At 44.5% G+C, this 25,304-nt stretch overlaps 1 protein-coding gene across 1 annotated transcript in view; it reads right to left on the minus strand.

Moving 5' to 3' along the window:
* The window catches only part of STYXL1 (serine/threonine/tyrosine interacting like 1), a 59,116-nt gene that overhangs the window by 33,387 nt on the left and 425 nt on the right, over positions 1-25,304 (minus strand). The window contains exon 2 of the mRNA XM_045204494.2: positions 7,935-8,038. Within this exon, the coding sequence (XP_045060429.2) occupies positions 7,935-8,037 (103 nt within the window). The 5' untranslated portion in view covers position 8,038. The remainder of the gene's footprint in view (positions 1-7,934; positions 8,039-25,304) is intronic.

The raw sequence follows: 25,304 nt of genomic DNA on the forward strand, positions 1-25,304 counted from the left end.
AAAGAAAGGAATCCTATATTTTGCCATGTGTAGTACACACCCATGTTCTTGTGTGTGTCACACATGGGGTTATTATACCCCTTACTATACCCATGGCATGTAATCATTATACGCAGGTATAATGTGCATCCTTATTTTCCCTCAAGAATTTGGGCAAAAAAGTGTGCATTACACATGACAAAATACAGTAAAACTGTCTTATAAACAGACAATATTGGGGTCTTTATAGAAAATTGAAGATTCATAAGAATTAGAATTAGTAGGAGAGCACACCAAAGTTGCTAGACACAATATCAATATCAAAAAAATCAATAATGGTCTGTAAAACTGGAGAAAAAAAGATGATGCTTCAAAAGAGATAAAGCCTGAAATAATGCTTCCATAATGCAAGTAAGTGTCTACCAGAACTCTCAATTCAGCAACAGAGACAAAAGAGATGGGTGTGCATAGAGGCAATAATTCAGAAAACCCTGTAAAAACAAAGAAAAGCTACAGGAAGAGAATAGCTAAAGCCCATTCTTTAAATGATCCTGGAAAGATGAGGAACCTGTAGCAAAAAAGAAAAAGAAGGTAGAAAGCAAATCCAAAAATAGGCAGAAGTGCCAAAAGGTGACAGCAAAGTGGAGGAGAATAAAAAGCAAACTGCCTGCATTTTAAAAAGGACAAAGATAAAAACTCTGAAAAGTGAGTCAAGGGAAAAAATAAAAAGCAACAAGCTTGCTCAGAAGGAGCCAATTCAGAAGGAGCTGGCTTAGGTGGGAGAAGCCAACTCAGGTAGAACCTCTTCCTCCCATGGAACTTCCTCCTCACAAGGAGCCCATCCTCAAAAAGTCTCCTTCCTTGAAAAGATAAGAAAAGGAAAAGTCTAACTGCAGAGTTCATCTAAAGGGAAGTGCAGGTGCCCAGCATCACCACCAACGCTGCTTCCAACGGAAAACTTAAAAGAGGAGTCAAAAAAATTTTGCTCTGTACGGGGAATGAAACGGAAAAGCCTCTTTTCGGAAAGTAGGAGCACAAGAGGCAGATAAGAGACTGGTCTTATCTCACCCCTTCTTGCTGGTCTTGCTGCTGGTATGGAGGTATCTATTGAAGGAAACCTGAATATTCCAGAGGGCGAGAATTCAGATGGTACGTATCCAGCTGACACCATGCTTTGTGAAGTAGAAATGGACACTGAAGAGAACACAAAGGGAGAATTCCCCGGGAAAGACTCCTCAGTGGAAGAGCCGATTTCAGCACAGCTTCTTCCCCCACGGATAAAAAAGCAGCGTTCAAAACTGCCCTGGCAATGCCTCCTATTACCATGACAATAAATGAGTCTCAGGAAACTGATAACGATGAAGGGAACCCACAGTCAAGATGGAAGTGACCTAAATGTCAGTGACAAACATGTCAGAGGGTGGTGATGATTCTGGATTGAATGGGCTTCAGCCCATTCCACAAGAAACCGGTTAAAAAAATGCAAAGGAGGTCTTGGCAGTCTAAGTGGCCGAGGGAGATTTTATTTGTATCTTCTCTGCTTATTCTTTTACAAATGAAAGAGATTTCAGCAAGCACTTCAATCGCCCTTTGATTAATGAATGTACACTTCCTTGAAAAATCAGCTGAAGGGCAGGAGTAATTAAACTTTGGACAAGTTCCTGACTGGTATGGCTCAGTTGCTTGGGCGTCGTTCTGCAAAACTGGAAGGTCACCAGTTTGATTCCCAGTCAGGGCACATGCCCAGGCTCTGGGTTCAGTCCCAGATTGGGGTGCATGTGTTTGGGGTACATTGGAGAGGCAGCTGATTGCAGGAAATGTTTCTCTCTCCCTCTTTTTCTCCCTCCCTTCCCCTCTAAAAATAAATAAATAAAATCTTTTAAAAAATAAATAAACTTTGGGCAAGGCTTAAGTTCTTAATTTGAAAGATCTATTTTATGTCAATATAAATTCATTTTATATTCATTTACAGTAGTAGACAACCTTTTACTTTTTAAACGGCTTTAGAGTCCAATGCCGATTTTTAAGCGGTATTTTTTTCCTTAGACCTTTATGTAGCCCTCGTGATTGTTGTAAAAATTTTAGGAAATCCAAGGAAGTCAGTATACTAAACTAGCAGATGCCTAATCTGTTAGCTTATGTGTTTAATTGAAATGAGAAGGCCAAGATAACATAATACATTCTATTGCTTTGTCCACAACTTGTCCGTTTTTTTCCCACAACTATCTTTGTTTCACTTTTGTTTACTCTTAGTTCCTTGTTTAGCTCTACATAAATTGGCATACTTAATAGCAAATTACTTGAAAAATTTGCCAGATTTCTATAATATTAGCACTATAAAAATTTCTTTAGAGATGATAAAAGTCCTTTAAATTGAAAACATTGAGGATTCAAAGATGGCGGTGTAGGTAGAAATGCTTTGCTTCCTCACACAACCAAAAGAAAGATAACAACCAGTTTAAAAAAAAAAAACACAACAATCAGAACTGCCACAAAATCAAACTTCATGGAAGTCCAACAGCCAAGGAGTTAAAGAAGAAACATTCATCCAGACCAGTAGGAGGGGCGGAGACAGGCAGCTGGGGCAGAGGGGACACACAGCAAGGTGGCATCAAACTGGGGAAGGCAAGGCAGCGGCTAGCAGTTGGGATTCCCCACATTCGTGTGTGGGTAAACCAGGAGGAACAACTGAGGAGTGAGACAAATGGTGCAACCCAGGGTTCCAGCGCAGGGAAATAAAGCCCCAAAACCTCTGACTGTAAAAGTCTGTGGAGGTTGCAGCAGTGGGAGAAACTCCCAGTCTCACAGGAGAGTCCATTGGAGAGGCCCATGGGATCCTAGAACATACACCACCCTACCCACCTGGGAATCAGCACCTGAAAGGGCACAATCTGCTTGTAGGAAGCGAGGGACATGTCAGAAAGTGGATGAGAGCTGAGCAAAGGGCATTGTTCCCTCTCTGACCCCTCCCCCACATACAACACCAAAAGGCAGTGGAGTGGGTTGCTCCTCCCTGAGGAATACCTAAGGCTCTACCCCTTACAAAGTAACAGGTGCTCTGCTGAGACAAAGAAATATGGCACAAATGAAAGAACAGATCAAAACTCCAGAAAAAGAACTAAGCAACGAGGAGATAGACAAATTTTCAGATGCAGAGTTCAAAACACTAGTAATCAGGATGCTCACAGAAATGGTTGAGTATGGTCGCAAAATGAAGGTAGAAATGACGGCTATACAAAGTGAAATAAAGGGAAATTTACAGGGAACCAACAGTGAAGGGAAGGAAACTGGGACTCAAATCAACAATTTGGAGCAAAAGGAAGAAATAAACACCCAACTGAAACAGAATGAAGAACCAAGAATTCAAAAAAGTGAGGAGAGGCTGAGGAACCTCTGGGACAACTTTAAATGTTCCAACATCCAAATCATAGGGATGCCAGAAGGAGAAAAGGAAAAGCAAGAAACTGAAAACTTATTTGAACAAATAATGAAGGAAAACTTCCCCAATCTGGCAAAGGAACTAGACACGCAAGTCCGGGACCCTCAGAGAGTCCCAAAGAAGTTGGATCCAAGAAGAAACACACCAAGACACATAATAATTAAGTTACCCAAGACTAAAGATAAGGAGAGAATCTTAAAAGCAGCAAGAGGAAAGGAGAGGGTTACCTACAAAAGAGTTCCCATAAGACTATCAGCTGATTTCTCAAAAGAAACCTTTCAGGCAAGTAGGGGCCGGAAAGAAGTATTCAAAGTCATTGTGTTGCCACCCTTCAAGGCCAGACAGGTTCATGGTATTTGTGCAGACGGAAAAATATTCATGGGATGTCTATCATGCCTTTATTCATGGGTGGGCAAGCCATGCACGCTGTAAGCTGCATGTCTCTGTATGTCTCATGTCATGGCCCCTGCTCCCCAGCGTGGCACCCATCACGGCACTTGTCCCCTTGCATGTCTCTCATCATCATCACCCCCAGCAGGGAGTCCCTACCTATTTAAGTACTAGAGGGGAACAAAACCGGCAAGATGCCAGAACATTACATAACATAACATAATTCTGCGCATGCGAGCTCACTTCATGTTATGGGAACAGTTTATCAGACCCAGTCTCAAGGCTATGAGAACACTGGTTATCAGGCGCCTCCAAGGCTGTGGGAACACTGCTTCCCCTAGCTACCCAGACGCCTGGGTGAGGAAGCCAGGTTGCCTCCACTTACCCTACAGTCATGAAAGGCAAAACCTACATCCAAGATTACTCCACCCAGCAAAGCTACCATTTAGAATGGAAGGGCAGATAAAGTACTTCCCAGATAAGGTCAAGTTAAAGGAGTTCATCATCACCAAGCCCTTATTATATGAAATGTTAAAGGGACTTATCTAAGAAAAAGAAGAAGATCACAACTGTGAGCAATAAAAAGACAACAAACTCACACCTATCAACAACTGAACCTAAAAAATAAAAACAAAAACTAAGCAAACAACTAGAACAGGAACAGAATCACAGAAATGGAGATCACATGGAAGATTATCAGTGGGGAGGGAAGGGAGAGAATAGCAGGAAAGGTACAGGGAATAAGAAGCATAATTGGTAGGCACAAAATAGATGGGGAGGTTAAGAATAGTATAGGAAATGGAGAAGCCAAAGAACTTATATGTACGACCCGTGGACACGAACTAAGAGGGGGAGGAATGCTAGAGAGTGGGCAGGTACAGGGCAGAAGGGGTTAAAGAGGAGAAAAAAGTGGGACAACTGTAATAGCATAACCAATAAAATATTGACCCACCACCCTCTCCCTGTGTGTGCCCTGGGACAACGATCTGACCAACCGAGCCCCCTGGCCAGGTCAAAAAAGTGCTTTTATAGAGTTAACTTGCTCTGGCCAGTGTGGCTCAGTTGGTTGAAGCATCATCCCATAGACAAAAGGTTGAAGGTTCAATTCCTAGTCAGTGCACACACCTAGGTTGCGGGTTTGATCCCCAGTCTGGGTGCAAATTATACACGTTTGGGCGCCTACTGGAGGCAACCAATCGATGCTTTTCTCTTTCATCGATATTTCCCTCTGGCAACAAATCAATGCTTCTCTCTCTCCCTTCCTCTCTCTCTAAAAAAAGCACTGAAAAATGTCCTCAGGTAAGGATTAAAAAAATTTAACTTACCCCCTGGCTGGTGTGGCCCAGTGGATTGAGTGCCAGCCTGTGAACCAAAGGGTCACTCATTCAATACCCAGTCAGGTCACATGCCTGGGTTTCAGGCCAGGACCCCAGTAGGGGGCGCACTAGAGACAACTACATTTTGATGTTTCTCTCCCTCTCTTTCTCCCTCCCTTCCCCTCTCCCTAAAAATAAATAAAATCTTTTTTAAAAAATTAACTTAACCAAGACATGAAATACTTGTACAATGAAAACTACAAAATGTCACTGAAAGACATTTAAAATAGACAAATAAATGGAAAACACTCTATGTTCATGTACTGAAAGACTTAATATTGTTAAGATATCGATACTACACAAAGCAATCTACAGATTTAATGTGATCTCTTTCAAAATCCCAATAATGTTTTTTGCGGAAATAGAAAAAAATCATCCCAAGTTCATATGGAATCTTAAGAGACGGTGAATAGGACAGTCTTTTCAACAAATGGTTCTGGGAAAACTGGATATACACATGCAAAAGAATGAAGTTGGACCCTGATCTAATACCACATACAAAAATGAACTTAAAATGGATCAAAGACCTAAAAGTATAAAACTTAGAAGAAAATATAAGGCAAAAGCTTCACAACACTGTTTTGGCAATGACTTCTTGGAATTGACACCAAAAGCACAAGCAACAACAAAAATAGACAAAATGAACTTCATGAAAATTAAATCTGAAAATACCCAGAATACATAGAAACCTAAAGCTCAACAATGAAAATAAAAAACAATTCAAAATGGGCAAAGGACCTGCATGGACCTTTCTGCAAAGAATATAAGCACATGGCATGACACTCGACATCAGTAATCATAGGGAAATGCAAACTAAAACTATAATGAGCCCTGGTCAGGTGGCTCAGTTGGTTGGAGCACTGTCCTGATACGCCAAGCTTGTGGGTTCAATCCCTGGTCAGGGCACATACAAGAAGCAACCAATGAATGCATAAATAAGTGGAACAAGAAATCAATGCTTCTCCCTCTCTCTCTAAAATCAATAAATTAAAAAATTAAATTAAAAGAATGGTTAAGATGAACCTGAACAGACATCTCTCCCAAGAATACGTACCAATGGCCAACAGATATATAAAAATATGTTCAACTTCACTAGCTATTAGGGAAATGCAAATCACAACTACAATGAGATACCACCGCACACCTGTTAGAATGGCTATTCTCTACAAGACAGGTAATAACAAGTGTTGGAGAGGTTGCATTGAAAAAGGAACTCTCATTCACTACTGGTGAGAATACAGACTGGTACAGCCACTATGGAAAACAGTATGGTGGTTCCTCAAAACATTAAGAATAGAGTTACAATATGATCCAGCTCTCCCTCTTCTGGGTACCTACCTGAAAAACTCGAAAACATTTATTTGCAAAGATATATGCATCCCTCTATGTTCAATGCAGCATTATTCACCATGGTTAAGACATGGAGACAACCACGGTGTCCTTCTATAGAGGATTAGATAGAGGAGATGTGGCACATATATACAACGGATGCTACTCAGCCATAAAAAAGATGAAATACTGCCATTTGCGACAACAAATTATGCTAAGAGAAATGTCAGTCAGAGAAAGCTAAGAACCATATGATTCCACTCAGATGTGGGATATAAACCGAAACTCATAGACACAGACAGACAACAGCATGGTGGTTACCAGAGGGAAGGGGGAGGGGGTATTAAAGGGTAAAGGGGCCAAATATATGGTGACTTGGTAAGACAATCTGACATTGTGTGGTAGGAACACAATGCAATACACAGATCAAATATCAAAGAAATGTACACCTGGAACCTATAGGACCATATGAACCAATGTTACCCCAATAAGTTTAATTACAAATGGTTAAGATGGTAAATTTTATGTTATGTGTAATTTATCGCAATTTTTTTAATTGGGGAGAAAACATAATACCAATCCACACCAAATCGGATTGCAAAAATGTTAAAGGCTGACAAAACCAGGTATTGGCAGGTGTGTTTCTTACACTGATGATACAAATGTAAATTGATACAATCTTTATGGAGGGCAATTTGACAATAATGTAGTGAGGCTGAATTTGCAACTTGGTGATTCCACCTCTATGTAGAGATCCCGAAGAAACTGCTGCACATGAATCAGGAGGGATGCACAAAGTTGCTCACTACGGCACTGTCCATTACGGCCACACAATGCAAGCTCCACGTTGCAGTCAATTAGAAATAGATCTATATCCCAATTAACAGCCAAGATAAATTAGAGCTTCAAATTTAGAGGGAAATATATCATTTTAAGCAAAAAAAAGCAAATTGCATAATGATTGTACATTATAGTACTGTTTGTGTAAATGTTTAAACCATGCATTACTTTGGGGTGCCTGCATATGCAGTAAAAATGTAAAAATATAGAAGCAGTTATTTTCGGGGAAGGAAGGAAATGAGATCAGGATGGAGTACACAACAGGGGTATGTCTGTGTGGAACATTTATGTTAAATCTGAGTGGTGAATACATGGGTGTTTATTAGTATATCTATATATTTGTTAGATGTTTGATACATTTCACTAAAACAAGAGGATGCAGAACACGAGTGTTCTGGGAAATTCTAGATTTAATCTGGGATGATTTCCAAGTCACACTGAGTGAGTCGCAGCATTTTAAGCTATGCACAGTAAGTTTAACAGATTTCTAAAGTCATTTAACCCCCCACCCCCCAAAGTTTGTTGATTCATCAAAAATAATGTTTGAAAGATGTTATCTATAATTTTTTTTAAGTACTTACCCAATAAACAAAGATAGTTGGTTTCAGCCAATCTGGATACTTTTGTGACCTGATTCAAGATGTTGTAAAGCTCTATTGGCTCACATAAAACCAAATCAGCCATCCTATTAGGAAGAAGCAATAATGTAAAGTTTCTATTTTATTTTAAATGAATGGTCAAAAAGTAAGATGTTGAATTAAACTCTTTCTTAACACATCTGCAAGCAAAGATAAAAGTAACCATGAACATGATCAGGAAAGCTTCAAAATTTTGTAGTGCAACATGTGTAGAGAATAAAATTTGAATACAACATCTGAAGCATGTAAATAACAAATAGGCTGTAAAATAGTCACCAATTCATTTGTTCTTTTAGCTTATAGTTACTGAGCGCCTACTACATGCCAGGCACTGAAAATAATTGTGGTAAACTAAACCTACCTTCATGAAGGTTACAGTCCAGTGTGGAATGCAGACATTGGACAAAAAATACCAGTAGGAAAAGCACTATAAAAAAGTCAATGTCCCATGTAGGAGGAAGAGCTAATGAGAGGGCCTAACCTAGTTGGGGGGATCAGAGAAGGGCTGTCTGAGATGTGACTGCTAAGCTGAGGCAGGAGGCTAGGCAACACTTAGCCAGGTGGAGGAGGGAGGGTGAAAAAAAGGGCAAGAGCATTCATACCTTGCTGGGAACCATCCTGCCTGGTTTTAGAAGCTATAACCCTGCCGACAGGCAAAAAGGCCCCATGGCTAGGGGACCTTGGGACCATAAGCCACTGAGAAGACAAAACTTATCCTCTCAGCCTGGGCGCAGCCTCTGCCCCTTTTACTTCACCCTGCTTGGCCCCTTGAGGATGGCTGGATAGTCAATGACAGGTAAGATTCCACAAGAAAGGACAACCTAAGACAGACACAGTTGTGAAGGGGCCATCAAGGAAGGACTTAAGGGATTGTGGAGAAGAAACAAAAAACCCTCACCCCTCAGCTTTATCATAGCCTGAGTCCTCGTTGTATCTGTATAAAGTCTCCTAATCTCTTGGCCACCTTGCTTCCCCTGCCTGATTCAGGCCTGAAACAATGTCGAAGTGGGGTGCAGCCCTGTGCCGGAACAGGCAGTTCCTAGCAGGGGGCAATCAGGCCTAAGAAAAAACGCATAAAGTCCTCTGAAACCTGCTATGCTAAGCATGTCCTCAGTTTAAATGTTAAGGGTCCAAGCACAAAATAAGTTTGTTTCCCAAGGTCTTACAGCCAACTGGCATCACCCTGTCTACCAAACCCTGACTCAAAAGGACCCCCATGACCAGAAAGGTTGTCTGTAAACCATACCTCCTTTCTTTGATATGCATCCCTATGCAAGCTAAACTCAATAAAAGCCCACTGAGAGAGAGGCTTGACACCTTTCTCCTCTGAGAGACTGGTCAGCCTTTCCTCCTCAAGCAGATCATGTCTTGATAGACTTATTCTCATCCACAGAGGCCAGGGGGGCTTTGTGGGCAAAGCCCCCCCACAATACCTGAGAGAGTTCAAGGAGCCTGGTATGGCAAGAGCAGAGAGGGAGTGACAAGGGAAGGCCCTAGGGAGGCTATGATAAGGATCATGAGGGTCACTGTTGGGTGGAGAATTGCTGATGTGGTTTAACAGAACTGCCCAGCCAACTTGGGCTCTGGCTCCTAACTGCAGGGTTGTACTTGAGATACTGGTTCCTGAGGATGACTGTCTCTGGTGCTTCAAGGACACTGAAAGAGAAGGGCTGGGCCTGTGCAGCAGCTCCCTGCAGTGAAGTCTCCTTTTAGCAGGGGTGGGGGATGCACGGAGCTGTCCAGTCCCAGCAGGGGACAGGTGGAGAATTTGAGTCCAGGGCTAGGTAATCTTGATCAAAAACAATTAGGGTCCACTTCAGAGTTACCAATATGATGCTCCAGGGAAAGGCCAAATCCTGGACATGGTCCCCTGGATCATGTCTCACCTCCTCAAGGACTTTGGCTCTCAGCTTCCCCTCCATCAATTTCAGCCTCTACATGGACCATTCCTATCAGAACACAAATATCCTCTGTCCCTGTCTTTGTTCTCCTTTACAGCAAGACTTCTCAAAAGGGCGGTATTGAATTTACTGCCTCCACTTCCTCGCCTCCAAACTGTTTAGGTCCTAATTCCAGCTGTGCCCACCTACTATGGGCTGCCTTATAGGGAGTAATTAGCCTCCATGTGCCTCAGTCTGCACCTCTGTAAAATGGGGGTAATGTTAGCATTACCACTTCTATAAAATGAGCATAACAGAACCTACCTGTTGTGTGTGGGTTAATGAAATTGATGGGGGGAGTCAAGAGACAGAAAAATTTTAGTTTTAAGTTATAGTTACTAAGCTTAGTAATTAATGCATGTAAAAAGCTATTATTTCAGGAACTGAAGATTTGACGCACCCTGGCTCCTGGAGGCCACAAGGAATTCAACCTTTGTGTCCAGTCCTGCAAGCAATCAAGATGGTATCTGAGCCATTGTGCTCCAGGGAGAGACAGAGAGGTCAAGAATGACTGGTCCACATGGTCAACAGACAAAAGCATGCTAGGAAAAATGCAATAAAAGCTTGCATTGACTACAGCTTTTATCTGATTAACCTTTTCCCTGTATTCCAAAACTACCAACTTTTTTCCTGAATTCCAGACCTCTTACCTACACTTTTCTCCTCCTCATAAAAAGGGTTGGTTTGAAATGAAATGTAACACAGTCTTTTAGAGTACATAACCCAGATCACCAGCCATCTGAATAAAGTGCCCATAAAGACTCAATCCCTGTCTCTGTGTACTGGTTCTGGTGGTGATAAGCAGCACAAACACTGATTTTTCTGGTTTCAAAATTACATGCAAGGCATTCTGAGCAGGGAGGAGATAATGCTCAGTAAGTGTTGGCTCTTGGTATAAGCTTTTTCCCTAGAGCTTCTAACCCTATCAAACTACAAAAACTTCTCTTATCAAGGTCATCAACAGTATCTATCTTGCCTAATCCATTAGTCACTTCTCTCTATGCTCAAAGGATGGAGTCTCTTACCTGCTGTTTAACCCAGTTGAGCTTTCCTCCTTCCCCAGCCAGCCCTCTCCATTTTCAGAACTACCACCCCCACACATACTATCCAGGCTTCCCTCCCACCTCACAGACTGTTCCCGCCTTCTTCTTTGCAGGAGGCTCTCTCTTCACAGAAGAATGCCCTCGGGCATAGCTATTTTTCTTCTCTATATTCTGACTCTAGGACAGGGCTTCTCAACCTCAGCAGCACTGACATTTGGGGCCAGATAATCCTCTGTTGTGAGGGCCAACCCACATGTGCATCCCTGGCCTCCACCCAGGGGTTGCCAGCAGCAAACCTCCCCCAATCCAGCTGTAACAACCAAAAGTTTCCAGATGTCACCAAATGTCCCCTGGAAGAAGAGATATCACAGACCCATTCATAGGATTACCGCCATCATCACCTTTTTCAATCGCCACTTTCTTTTCTTTTGAATTTGAAATCTGGAGTTAGTTACTGTACTACGGTTTGGGGAGTTAAGGGGGATTTTTGTCTGTTTGTTTGCTTCTTTTTCTTCTTCTTTTTAAAAATCTTTTTTGCTTTATGTTAGGATGCTCTGATCTGATATTTGACGTGAACACAAAGTGCTAGATCCGTCAAATGGGATGGGGAAAATATAACAGTTCTTGATAACCTCCTTTATAATAATGGTTTGACTTTTTTATTTTGAGAAAATCTTTTTTCCCAATGTATGCTTTTTTCCCTTTTTGTCCAGTTTCCTTAACATTTGCTGTAGGTGACCTATTTTGCATTTATGCAGACTATGTTGCAAGTCTGTTTCATCTAGTAAGCTGAAAATTATTGCCTAATTTAAAAAACACTAGCTGAGCCCTGGTTGGTGTGGCTCAGTGGATTGAGCACCAGCCTGAAGGCCCGAGGGTCACTGGTTCAATTCCCAGTCAGGGCGAGTGCCTGGGTTGTGGGCCAGGTCCCCAGTGGGGGGCACGCCAGAGGCAACCACACATTGATGTTTCTCTCTCTCTCTTTCTCCCTCCATTCCCCTCTGTCTAGAAATAAATAAATAAAATCTTTCAAAAAAAATGCTAGCTGAGAACCACCACTCTAAAATCTAGTGTCTAGGTGATTCATCTCGCCCCTTGTATACCAATGAGTCCCAAACTGTACCCCGGCATGACCTCCTCACTAAGCTCCAGACTCCACTTGGATGGCTAATGGGCATCTCAAATATAACATAACCAGTAGAGGACTTTTAATTCACACATGCCCACACCTCCATACATGTTTATCTTTTAGTCTCCTCAGTCTCAATAAACACACCATTATTCACCTAGTTACACAAGTCCCTAATTCCTGTTTCACTCTGCCCCTCACGTCCAATCTATTAGCTCTACGACCTAAATATATTCCAAATCCATCTACTTCTTTCCATCTTAAGGGCAAACATTCTAGACCAAGTTATTATCATCTCTCTCCTGATGGTATAATTCTTGCCAACTGGACTTTGTGCTTTTCCCCTACAGTCTAATCTTCACATATCAGTAAGGGTGATACTTTCAAAATATAAGTTTCTTTGTCTTCACCTTATGTGTCCTTACCTGACGTTATCACTCATTTGTTTGCTGTCGTCAGTCTCCTCCCACTAGAACATATGGCTCATTAGGACAGGGATGTTGCCCTTCTTGTTCACTGCTGCAGCACCACCCAGTGCCCACGATTTCTGGTACAGAGTAGTGCCAGGAAGCATGGGTTGAATGAATAAATTAGTCACCATTCCTGCCTTCGCCAATGGGGCCAGGCATCTTGACCTGATGCCATACATATAGATGTCACACGTAGATTCCTCCTTAAGACCTCCCTTTCCAACTCCCAGTCAGGTCCTCTGCCTCCGAAAGCCCTGTCCTGAGGCCATTTGGGAGGTGGTGAATGTAGGAGAGAGAGGACCGACTTTAGGTCTAGTTCACAATTTCATTAAGCCAACCTAAAAGCTGGCTCCTATCCTATCTGGCCTATCGCTCACACACATCCTCCAGCTCCCACCTACTTTTCCCCATTACAACCTCCACCTCTTCATTCACCAAGGGATTGGCTCTGGGAACCCCGGTAAAAACCCAGCCCCAGGGATCAACTTCTTTAGACTTCTCTCCTTCCCAAAGGCAGCACTTTCTCTGGTCAGGCAAGAACCGCCCCTCATGTGCTGGTAAAGTGCAGAAGGGATGAAAGCAGTCCCTGAACCTCACAGCATGGTTCTGAGAGGTGGCACAAGCCCGTGACCTCAGATCAGGGGCACTGCTAGCCTGGGTGGGGGGAGGATTGAGCACTAATAATCCTTTTCAGCACTACTCCGGACTCTGCAGGGTTTAAGATGTTCTGGCTCCACTGTTTGAGCCCTAAGAATATTTTGATATTGCACTTTTACATAAAACCTTAAACTATTTTTGAGTTTTTGCCAAAGTATTTTCCTTAATGAATTCCTTTGAGCCAATTTAATTCTTTGGTTCGCAGGCTGGCGCTCAATCCACAGAGCCACACTGGTCAGAGCTCCATTTAATTCTTTAATTGCTTTTCTGTATTTCAGAGTTAACTAATTCCAATTTTTTAACTTTGCATTTTGTTTAACCAAGATTATGTTTCCCAACATGAAGTCTTTTTTCCATGTGAATTTTACAATAAGGATTTGATTCCTCAATCAGATTTTACCACATACGGTTTCTGCCACTGAGTTTCATTTGTACCAATTACTTCTATCAAGTCTTGTTTTCCTGGTGACCTGTTCAAAACAGTGGAGTCGAAATGGCAAGTTTAAGATACTCCCCTTTGGACTCTCAGCACAGCACAGCTCTTCTTCAGAGACTTTCAGGGTGTTTAGTGTTCTTGCGGAATTAATGAACATGTAGGTGGGAAGGGAGATCTGAGGGAGCACTTTCTGGGGCTCTGGTTTGAGGTGATGAGAGAGAGACTAAACCTCCTATTAATTGGCCCATCTGGGAAAGTCACACAGCTTTTTAGGTGGCAAGCAAAGCCACCTACTCTCTCTTTCAGGGGAACAGTGAGCCAGCACAGGCCTTGTCCCTACACACTGACACCCCCCAGGAGGAAGGTTCTTCACCCTCCCTGTGATGGCCTGAACTGTAAACTGGGGGTTTGTATGTAGCTCTCTCTCCCAGTCAGCTCGGAGCTGCCCTGCAGCTAGGCCGCGAGCTCAGCTCCATTGAGAGCACGTGTCTGTATGTGAGGAAAGCAGCCAATTGGGAATGGGTTGCATAGCCTGAGACTACAGGGGAAACTGGCTGGGCCCAGACTTTCTCCTGCCTCCCTACACCTGACCAATGCCTGGGGCCTTCCATTCTGACTTAGGGCATCGCTGTCAGAGGCTGGGCCTGACCCCAGGCTTCTCACAGTTCATGGACATTGAGAGTGCAGTCTAATGCTCATCCCCATCAGTCTGGGTAGATGCAATTGGTGGTCATTTGCTTCTGGTGGGAAAGGAGCATCACTTAATGCTCCTCGAGAAGCCAGACCATGAATTTCACTTTGGGCTCCTGATTCAGGCCGAGCAGGCACCAGAGGACTACACAGACATGAGTCAGGGTCCACAGCCAACCCCACTACCCACTGGTTCTCTATGGAAAACCAAGGCTGTGCCAGCGTGACCAAGGCTTAAATACAGTGACAGATGTCAACACCCTCACGTACAAACTGAGGCACGTACAAACTGAGGCAGTAATACACACAGGAAAGGGTGTAGGAATGTCATAGCCTTGAGATAACTGATATAAACTGCCCAGCACTTGGGCCTGGCATACAGCAGGAGCTAAAGAAACAAAAGTTCCTTTATTCCTACACTCTCTCTGTCTTTTCAACTCACCGAGGAGTCTGTGATGGCTAAAAGTCCAAGAGACAGAAAGCACCATTAAAGAATCTCAAGCCAAAGACCACAGCAGGATCTGGCCGAGTTTATAAGTAATGAAGGGCAGGGGGTGTTGCCTGAGGGTCTTTCCTTGATTCCAGCCTGACATTTTCTTGTGGCCTGAACCTTGAAAGCTAGAGGTCACGGTCCCAGGCCACAGTACCCTAGAACTTCAGAGGCTACAGAAGTGGTTTTGAAAATTCTCAGTTCAGAGGGGCACCGGGTCCTATTGTTCGTGATTGCCAGTATCTCTGTATTTTACAAGCAGCAGGCATGAGCCTGAGGCCTAGCCTCAGCTGCTCATATCCCTGTCCCTTGTCTTCTATCTTGCCTCTGCTTCCATGTCCCCAGACCTATCCTGCTGGTCCCGTGAGGTTGACAGGTCTATGCATGCAGTGAGTCAGCTATAGGAGATGAGCTGCTGAACTGCAATAGTCCCGCAAAGGCTACGGCCTCCACGTCTGGTCTCACCTCCTCCACCTCCAGCATCTACTTTTCCTTTGCTCCTTAACTGGCCTCAGGCCCCACCTTCTGCTCCTCTCACATGGGTCACTGGCCCTGTCGAGGCTCTGAACTCAGCTTTGTTCTCACTTCCCTGACCTCTGACTGGTCTAGAAGACTGAAGGTTCTGGTCCCAACTTCGATCTGCCACCATCGGTGACTCTCAGCCCTTGAGAGCTCTTTGCCTGCAGCTTCCTGCTGCCTCTGGTGCCGCCAGTCCACCACCTCATAGTTGTTCCTCTGGAATGCATCTTGGAGAGCCAAATCCTTTTGACTTTAAGCAGGTATGGGCCACAAATAAAAGTTAAAGCTGTTTACCTAAATATGGTGCTATTTTAAAATATATGTCCCCATTTTCCAATACCCTAGAGCACCTAGAGAAAAATAAAGAAAACTCGCATTCAAGGTGAAACAATTAACACTTTCCTAACTCAGTTTTAGCTCCAAGCATCTGAAAGATTTAAAATATTTCACTTGAGGTTCATACAATTTTAGGGTTGAAGAGCTACATACAATTTTAGGGTTGAAGAGAAGGTAGGTTATTATATAACATGTGTACCTAAAAGCAAAAATCTGATAGCTCGTGACTGTGGTCAGTGTATGTGGATGTGTGTGGCTTGTGTATTTGTGGGGGTAGAGCAAGGTGGGTGTCGATGTATTTGCATATTGTGTATAAAAATATACAATGAAAGACAAGCAAAATAAATCTATGGTGATAGAAATCAGGAAGTAGCTGTCTTGGGGGACTGATGAAAAGAAGCACAAGGAGGAATTGGGAACCAAGATGGCGGCGTAGGTAGACACACTGCACCTCCTCGCACAACCAGAACTGACCGAGAATCAAACAGCAAGGGGGACCAACACCAAGGAAATAGAAAATAAACATTCATCCAGACTGGTAGGAGGGGCAGAGACGGGCACCGGGGTGGAGAGGACTCGCGTGGCCGTGGCGGGACTGAGACTGGCGGAGTGTGGGACAAATGGCGCAGGCAGTCCAAGCACTAGCAGACCCTGCGGCCCCACATTTGCACAGATAAACCCAGAGGGCCGGACTCAGAGTGGCGGAGAGTGGGGCAGGCAGAGTGGCGGGTAGCACCCTGCGGCACCACATTCGCCCACAGATAAACCTGACGAACGGCGGGGAGCAGAGCAGACCACGCAACCCAGGGCTCCAGCTCGGGGAAATAAAGCCTCAAACCTCTGATTGAAAGCACCCCTGGAGGTTGGGGCGGCAGCAGGAGAGACTCCCAGCCTCACAGGAGAGGTTGTTGGAGAGACCCACAGGGACCTAGAGTGTGCACAGGCCCATTTACTCGGGAACCAGCACCAGAGTGGCCCAGTTTGATTGTGGGTATCGGAGTGAAAGATTGAAATCCGGAGGACAGTGAGGCGGGCGCCATTGCTCCCACTCGGCCCCTCCCCCACGTACAGCGTCACCGAGCAGCCACCAGCATTACCCCGCCCCGGTGAACACCTAAGGCTCCGCCCCTTACAGTAACAGACGCGCCAAGACAAACAAACAAACGAACAAAAAATGGCCCAAATGACAGAACACTTCAAAGCTCCAGAAAAAATACAACTAAGCAAGGAAGAGATAGCCAACCTATCGGATGCACAGTTCAAAGCACTGGTTATCAATATGCTCACAGAATTGGTTGAATCTGTTCGAAAAACAGATGAAAAAATGAAGCCTATGCTAAGAGAAACAAAGGAAAATGTACAGGGAACCAATAGTGATGAGAAGGAAACTGGGACTCAAATCAATGGTGTGGACCAGAAGGAAGAAAGAAACATCCAACCAGAAAAGAATGAAGAAACAAGAACTTGGAAAAATAAGGAGAGGTTTAGGAACCTCCAGGACACCTTGAAACGTTCCAACATCCGAATTATACGGGTGCCAGAAGGAGAAGAGGAAGAACAAAAAATTGAAAACTTATTTGAACAAATAATGGAGAACTTCCCCGATCTGGCAGAGGAAATAGACTTCCGGGAAGTCCAGGAAGCTCAGAGAGTCTCAAAGAAGCTGGACCCAAGGGGGAACACACCAAGGCACATCATAATTAATTACCCAAGATTAAACGCAAGGACCTACATCCAAGATTACTGTATCCAGCAAAGCTATCATTTAGAATGGAAGGGAAGATAAAGTGCTTCTCAGATAAGGTCAAGTTAAAGAAGCTCATCATCACCAAGCCCTTAGTATATGAAATGTTAAAGGGAGTTACCTAAGAAAAAGAAGATCAAAAATAGGAACAGTAAAAATGACAGCAAACTCACAGTTATTAATGGCCATACATAAAACAAAAACGAGAGCAAACTAGGCAAACAACTAGAACATGAGGGTTGTCAATAAGGGAGTGGGAGGGGGAGAGGGAGGTAAAGGTACAGAGAATAAGTAGCATAGATGATAGGTGGAAAATAGACAGGGGGAGGGTGAAAATAGTGTAGGAAATGTAGAAGCCAAAGAACTTATAAGTATGACCCATGGACATGAACTATGGGGGGGTGTGGGAGGGAGGGGGGTGGGCAGGATGGAGTGGAGTGGGGGGGGAATGGGACAACTGTAATAGCATAATCAATAAATATATTGAAAAAAAGAAAAGAAGCACAAGGAAACTGGAATGAAAACGTTCTATAGCTTATTTGGAGTGGAGGTTACAAGGGTATAAACTGTCAAAACCAACCAACGGAACACTTAAGATTGGTATACTGTAACGCATGTAAACTATATGGCAGTAAAAAATGAAAATAAATCCCCTGCATAGATCCATGGGTTTATGTATTCAAAGATGTGAATACACAGGTGTGTATACGGATGTGCATCTGTGTGTGTAGCCCCACCTGTACGTCTATGACCCTAGTATGGGGTCTGGGCATTGGAAACCATCAGGACGCAGGCACACAGAAAGTACACACTACAGAACTTCAGCTGGGCCCCCACAGCCACCAGCTTATCCTTTTTTCCTCACTCCTCATTTGCCCAGCATTTCCCTAAAGCCTACAACTCTTACCCAAACCTCCTCACCCTCCTTGGGTCCCAGTGGAGCCACTTCTCTGTAATTTTCTAGTTCCTATTTGGGAAGGTTAAGGTCACTAGGTGTGAAAGGCCCTCTTCCCCCAACTGCTCCCTGGCTGTCCTTACAGCTTTCTCCGAGTCAGGAGATAAACATCCTCTGACCTCATGCTCTCCTATCTAATCCTTCCTCCTCCCCCTCTCCTTTCAATATCTCAAAGCTCACCCCGTCTGTTAGCATCCTTCTTTCTTATTTTTTTAAAATTTTTTATTTTATTTTTTATATATATTTATTATGCTACTACAGTTGTCCCATTTCCGCCCCTTCACTCAACTCCATCCTGACCACCCCCTCCCTCCCACATTTCCCCCCTATAGTTCATGTCCATGGGTCATACTTATAAGTTCTTTGGCTTCTACATTTCCTACACTATTCTTACCCTCCCCCTGTCTACTTTCCACCTATCATCTATGCTACTTATTCTCTGTACCTTTTCCCCCTCTCTCCCCCTCCCAATCCCCTATTGATAACCCTCCATGTGATCTCCATTTCTGTGGTTCTGTTTCTGTTCTAGTTGTTTGCTTAGTTTTCTTGTTTTGGTTTTAGGTGTGGTTGTTAATAACTGTCAGTTTGCTGTCATTTTAACTGTTCATATTTTTTATCTTTTTCTTAGGTAACTCCCTTTAACATTTCATATAATAATGGCTTGGTGATGATGAACTCCTTTAACTTGACCTTATCTGAGAAGCACTTTATCTTCCCTTCTATTCTAAATGATAGCTTTGCTGGATAGAGCAATCTTGGATGTAGGTCCTTGCCTTTCAAGACTTTGAATACTTCTTTCCAGCCCCTTCTTGCCTGTAAGGTCTCTTTGGAGAAATCAGCTGACAGTCTTATGGGAATTCCTTTGTAGGTAACTGTGTTCTTTTCTCTTGCTGCTTGTAAGATTCTCTCCTTCCGTTTCATCTTGGGTAATGTAATTATGATGTGCCTTGGTGTGTTCCTCCTTGGGTCCAGCTTCTTTGGGACTCTCTGAGCTTCCTGGACTTCCTGGAAGTCTATTTCCTTTGCCAGACTGGGGAAGTTCTCCTTCATTATTTGTTCAAATAAGTTTTCAATTTTTTGTTCTTCCTCCTTCTCCTTCTGGCACCCCTATAATTCGGATGTTGGAACATTTCAAGATGTCCTGGAGGTTCCTAAGCCTCTCCTCATTTTTCTGAATTCTTGTTTCTTCATTATTTTCTGGTTAGATGTTTCTTTCTTCCTTCTGGTCCACACCATTGATTTGAGTCCCAGTTTCCTTCCCATCACTATTGGTTCCCTGTACATTTTCCTTTGTTTCTCTTAGCATAGCCTTCATTTTTTCATCTAGTTTTCGAACAAATTCAACCAATTCTGTGAGCGTCTTGATAACCAGTGTTATGAACTGTGCATCCGATAGGTTGGCTATCTCTTCCTTGCTTAGTTGTATTTTTTCTGGAGCTTTGAAGTGTTCTGTCATTTGGGCCATTTTTTTTTGTCTTGGTGTGTCTGTTACTTAAAGGGGCGGAGCTTTAGGTGTTCCCCGGGGTGGGGTAATGCTGGTCGCTGGGCTGTGATGCTGTACGTGGGGGAGGGGCCAAGAGGGAGCAATGACGCCCGCTCCACTCTCCACCGCATTTCAGCCACTCCCTCTGCTACCCACAATCAAATTGGGCCCATCTGGTGCTGGTTCCTGAGTGGGTGGGCTTGTGCACACTCTAGGCCCCTGTGGGTCTCTCCAACAACCTCTCCTGTGAGGCTGGGAGTCTCTCCTGCTGCCGCCCCAACCCCCACGGGCGCTTTCAATCAGAGGTTTGAGGCTTTATTTCCTGGTGCTGGAGCCCTGGGTTACGCGGTCCGCTTCGCTCCCCACCGTTTGTCCCTGTTTATCTGTGCTCGAGTGTGGGGCTGCGGGGTGCTACCCTCAGCTCTGCCTACCCCGCTCTCCGCCACTCTGAGTCCGGCCCTCTCGGTTTATCTGTGCGCGAATGTGGGGCTGCAGAGTCTGCTAGTGGTCAGACTGTCTGCCCCTTTCGTAGCCAGTCTGGGTCCCGCCACAGCCACTCGAGTCCTCTCCGCCCTGGTGCCTGTGTCTGCCCCTCCTATCGGTCTGGATGTATGTTTCTTTTTTAAAAAAATATATTTATTGATTATGCTATTACAGTTGTCCCATTTCCCCCCACTCCACTCCATCCTGCCCACCCCCCTCCCTCCCACATTCCCCCCCCATAGTTCATGTCCATGGGTCATACTTATAAGTTCTTTGGCTTCTACATTTCCTACACTATTTTCACCCTCCCCCTGTCTATTTTCCACCTATCATCTATGCTACTTATTCTCTGTACCTTTACCCCCCTCTCCCCCTCCCACTCCCTTACTGACAACCCTCATGTTCTAGTTGTTTGCCTAGTTTGCTCTCGTTTTTGTTTTATGTGTGATCGTTAATAACTGTGAGTTTGCTGTCATTTTTACTGTTCCTATTTTTGATCTTCTTTTTCTTAGGTAACTCCCTTTAACATTTCATATACTAAGGGCTTGGTGATGATGAGCTTCTTTAACTTGACCTTATCTGAGAAGCACTTTATCTTCCCTTCCATTCTAAATGATAGCTTTGCTGGATACGGTAATCTTGGATGTAGGTCCTTGCGTTTAATCTTGGGTAATGTAATTATGATGTGCCTTGGTGTGTTCCTCCTTGGGTCCAGCTTCTTTGGGACTCTCTGAGCTTCCTGGACTTCCCGGAAGTCTATTTCCTTTGCCAGACTGGGGAAGTTCTCCTTCATTATTTGTTCAAATAAGTTTTCAATTTTTTGTTCTTCCTCTTCTCCTTCTGGCACCCGTATAATTCGGATGTTGGAACGTTTCAAGGTGTCCTGGAGGTTCCTAAACCTCTCCTTATTTTTCCAAGTTCTTGTTTCTTCATTCTTTTCTGGTTGGATGTTTCTTTCTTCCTTCTGGTCCACACCATTGATTTGAGTCCCAGTTTCCTTCTCATCACTATTGGTTCCCTGTACATTTTCCTTTGTTTCTCTTAGCATAGGCTTCATTTTTTCATCTGTTTTTCGAACAGATTCAACCAATTCTGTGAGCATATTGATAACCAGTGCTTTGAACTGTGCATCCGATAGGTTGGCTATCTCTTCGTCGCTTAGTTGTATTTTTTCTGGAGCTTTGAAGTGTTCTGTCATTTGGGCCATTTTTGTTTGTTTGTTTGTTTGTCTTGGCGCGTCTGTTACTGTAAGGGGCGGAGCCTTAGGTGTTCACCGGGGCGGGGTAATGCTGGTGGCTGCTCGGTGACGCTGTACGTGGGGGAGGGGCCGAGTGGGAGCAATGGCGCCCGCCTCACTGTCCTCCGGATTTCAATCTTTCACTCCGATACCCACAATCAAACTGGGCCACTCTGGTGCTGGTTCCCGAGTAAATGGGCCTGTGCACACTCTAGGTCCCTGTGGGTCTCTCCAACAACCTCTCCTGTGAGGCTGGGAGTCTCTCCTGCTGCCGCCCCAACCTCCAGGGGTGCTTTCAATCAGAGGTTTGAGGCTTTATTTCCCCGAGCTGGAGCCCTGGGTTGCGTGGTCTGCTCTGCTCCCCACCGTTCGTCAGGTTTATCTGTGGGCGAATGTGGTGCCACAGGGTGCTACCCGCCACTCTGCCTGCCCCACTCTCCGCCACTCTGAGTCCGGCCCTCTGGGTTTATCTGTGCAAATGTGGGGCCACAGGGTCTGCTAGTGCTTGGACTGCCTGCGCCATTTGTCCCACACTCCGCCAGTCTCAGTCCCGCCACGGCCACGCGAGTCCTCTCCACCCCGGTGCCCGTCTCTGCCCCTCCTACCAGTCTGGATGAATGTTTATTTTCTATTTCCTTGGTGTTGGTCCCCCTTGCTGTTTGATTCTCGGTCAGTTCTGGTTGTGCGAGGAGGTGCAGTGTGTCTACCTACGCCGCCATCCTGGTTCTCGCCCTATGTTTCTTTTTTATCTACTTGGTGTCGGACTTCCCTGCCGTTCGATTTTCTGTCAGTTCTGGTTGTGCAAGGAGGCGCAGTGTGTCTACCTACGCTGCCATCTTGGTTCTGCATCCTTCTTTCTTTTTCAAACATTTACAAGTCTCAGCTTTCTTGAAACAGTTCATGAAACCAGAAAGAAAACCCCTAGAATAATTTGGCCTGTGCCCTCTGAAGCTTGTGCAGGCACAGAGGCTGATGCTGGGCCCCCAGCTGGAAAGTCTGAGGCTGTTAACAAAGCAAAGAGAGGCAGCTGCATTCGAAATTGTCTGCATCCCCAGATTTTGTTAAGGCAAAAGATACATTAGTACGTCCTATAGACCAGATGTGGGATAGGCAGGAGAGAGGGCCAACTAGACTTTGCCCCAGAGGGGCTGCCTGGAGGAACAAGGGACCAACTGCAGGTAGTGGGGAATTCCAGAAACCAGGGGCTGAGGAAGCAACTGAAAGCAGCAAGGTAAGGGTAACCACTAGGTCAAGAGAACTGCAGGTAAGAGAGATCCACAAAAGCACTGCATGGAGTCAGCTGAACTCTCACCAAGCCCATAAAATACTAATGCCAGAAGACAAAGAGATCTTTCCTGCCCCTATCTCCACTCTTATGTCCTCCTCCATCAATACTGATGGATCTGAAGCCTCCATCTGCGTGGTGTGGGAGGGGAGATGAGAAAGCAAGATGGAGAAATACAGAAGTCAACTGCCCCACTCTCCAAAAGTGGAGCCTAACTAAAGTTCAAGAAGAAGAGACACTTTAACTTTGAATTAAGTTCAGAGTTTTGACTATTAATGTGATCTGGATATTTAGGCTATTGCACTAAGTCAGTCTGTCCTGGTGACTAGATGTAATCCAGGGGCAAGTAAAGATTCCTAGAAAGAACAGGGATGAAGACATAAAGTTTTTATGACTGCACTAGGCTTCTTGAATACAGCCCTGCGTGTAGCAGTTACACATGCAAAACAGCACAGCACCAGGCAGTCATTGCTTGATACAGCAGCTGTTAGGGACGGTTGCGAACAGTCCTGGGATTTAAAGGGAAGCAGACAGGAACTGCATGTAAGGACAGCTTTGCCGTTAAGTTGTCTGGGACAGTCCCAGTAAAGGACTTGGCAGGTAGTGAGGTGCTGTGGAGATGCTGACAGGGCTACCTTGGCTTCTCTCATGGCCTCAACTTTCCCTTCTGTAGAGATGACTTCAGGCCTGGCTTTTCCTCCTGCGTTTCAATCCCACATTTCTTCTTTGAAGTAATTCCCCATTTGTCCACTGATATTTCTATACGGACAACTCACCATCGCTTCCAATTTGGCCCATTTAAAATGAAACACTTTATTTAAAATTTTTTTTTAATCTAGCCAACTCTCCTTCCACACAACCCCAGAATTCCCTGTTTCTGTTCATATATTCTTCTCTCAGACTGATATTCCACATCCCTTTCATTCATTTCTTAAACCCAGATGGGCATAAACTTGAGATTCTTCCCATGAGACTGTTCCCTTTTGGCCCCACATTCTCTATGAATGCTAGATCTTTATCGTCTCATACGATGACTTCCTTCACCATCTCCCTGCCCCCAACATTTTCCCTGTGGAATCTTTAGCCTGCCCAGGTCAGTCTGATCTTCTTCACAGTTCTGATGGCAGCATAAAAGCCTTTGATAAACACTTGCTTCCCAAGGAATAAAATACAAACTCAGCTAACGTTCACAGGTCCTGCGCAATCTGGTTTCTCCAACCTGCTTTTTCCAGACCTATCTAAAAACATTCAACTCTCCCAATTCAAAGTGTCACTCTCAGCCTGGTCAGTGCTGGACAATAAAGACAGAGAGGTGAAAGACATACCTGACCTCGAGGTGCTCAAAGTTCTAGTGGTCAGATAGAAAGGCAAATAATTAACCAGAGAACATGGTCAGCAGCAAGATAAAGGACACCGCTCCTCCTCACAGCCCCATTTCATCAGAAATTATCTATTCACTGTCCCCTAAATATAGGCCTAGGCTTTCCTACCTCTGGGTTTTTCTTTGGGCTCTTTTCTTCTTTAAACACTCTCCATTGTTAAATGCCCAGCTCCCAGCACCCCTCCTTTGAGAATTCCAATGCCCAAGAATCTCTTCCTCCCCTGGAATTGAATGGGTCCTTTTCTTCCTATACGTCTCTCAGCTTAGACGTTTCATGCTTCGGAGTCCTCTCTCACATGGCACCTACTCACAGCCCAGATCTAGGTTAGAAACACCTCTCTGTCCCCACAGTACCTTAAAATGCTCCTAGCATTGCCCACATCAATTTACCTCTTTCCCACTAGATACTGAGTGTCTTGAAGGCAGAAAATGCGTGGGTCTTGTTCACAGTTGAACACCCAGCTCCAAGATGGGGCTGGCACATCTTAGTAGCTCAGTAAACAAGCGGAAGGGAGGGAGAAAATAGTAAGCCAGTCACCAGGCAGGCACTCCCTTGTCCTTAGCACTCACGCTAACTGTTATTTTCACTCTGCTTTCCAAACTAACCACGCTTTCCAGGCAAGCTGAGTCATAAATCCCCACCTGCCCCGCTCGGATTGGGCATTCCTCTCTCCAGACGACAAACTGCAGCACATCTGTCTGCCCCACTTGACTCAGCTGAGGGCAAGGTTCCTCTGTATGCCCAGAAAATAGCAGTGGGGGAAGGAGGTTGAAGCTTAAATTTAATTTATAAATTTAAATTATGAACTCCTTTTGAGCAGGAACCATATCTTTACTTTATGTTTGAATGAACTCTGAATAAAGCCCCTTCACCGCAGCCAGTTTCTTCGTCCCTAAAGCAGAAACAATGCGGCCAAATTCATAGCAGCGCTGGCCGGGTACGGACTGAGAGGTAGGGACTGGCTGACCACGTAAGTTACCTAGGTACCGGTTTCTTCCTAACACAGGGCTGTTGTCCTGTAAGGCTCATTGAAC

Source organism: Desmodus rotundus, chromosome 1 (genome assembly GCF_022682495.2).
Source record: "Desmodus rotundus isolate HL8 chromosome 1, HLdesRot8A.1, whole genome shotgun sequence".
NCBI classification, from domain to species: domain Eukaryota; kingdom Metazoa; phylum Chordata; class Mammalia; order Chiroptera; family Phyllostomidae; genus Desmodus; species Desmodus rotundus.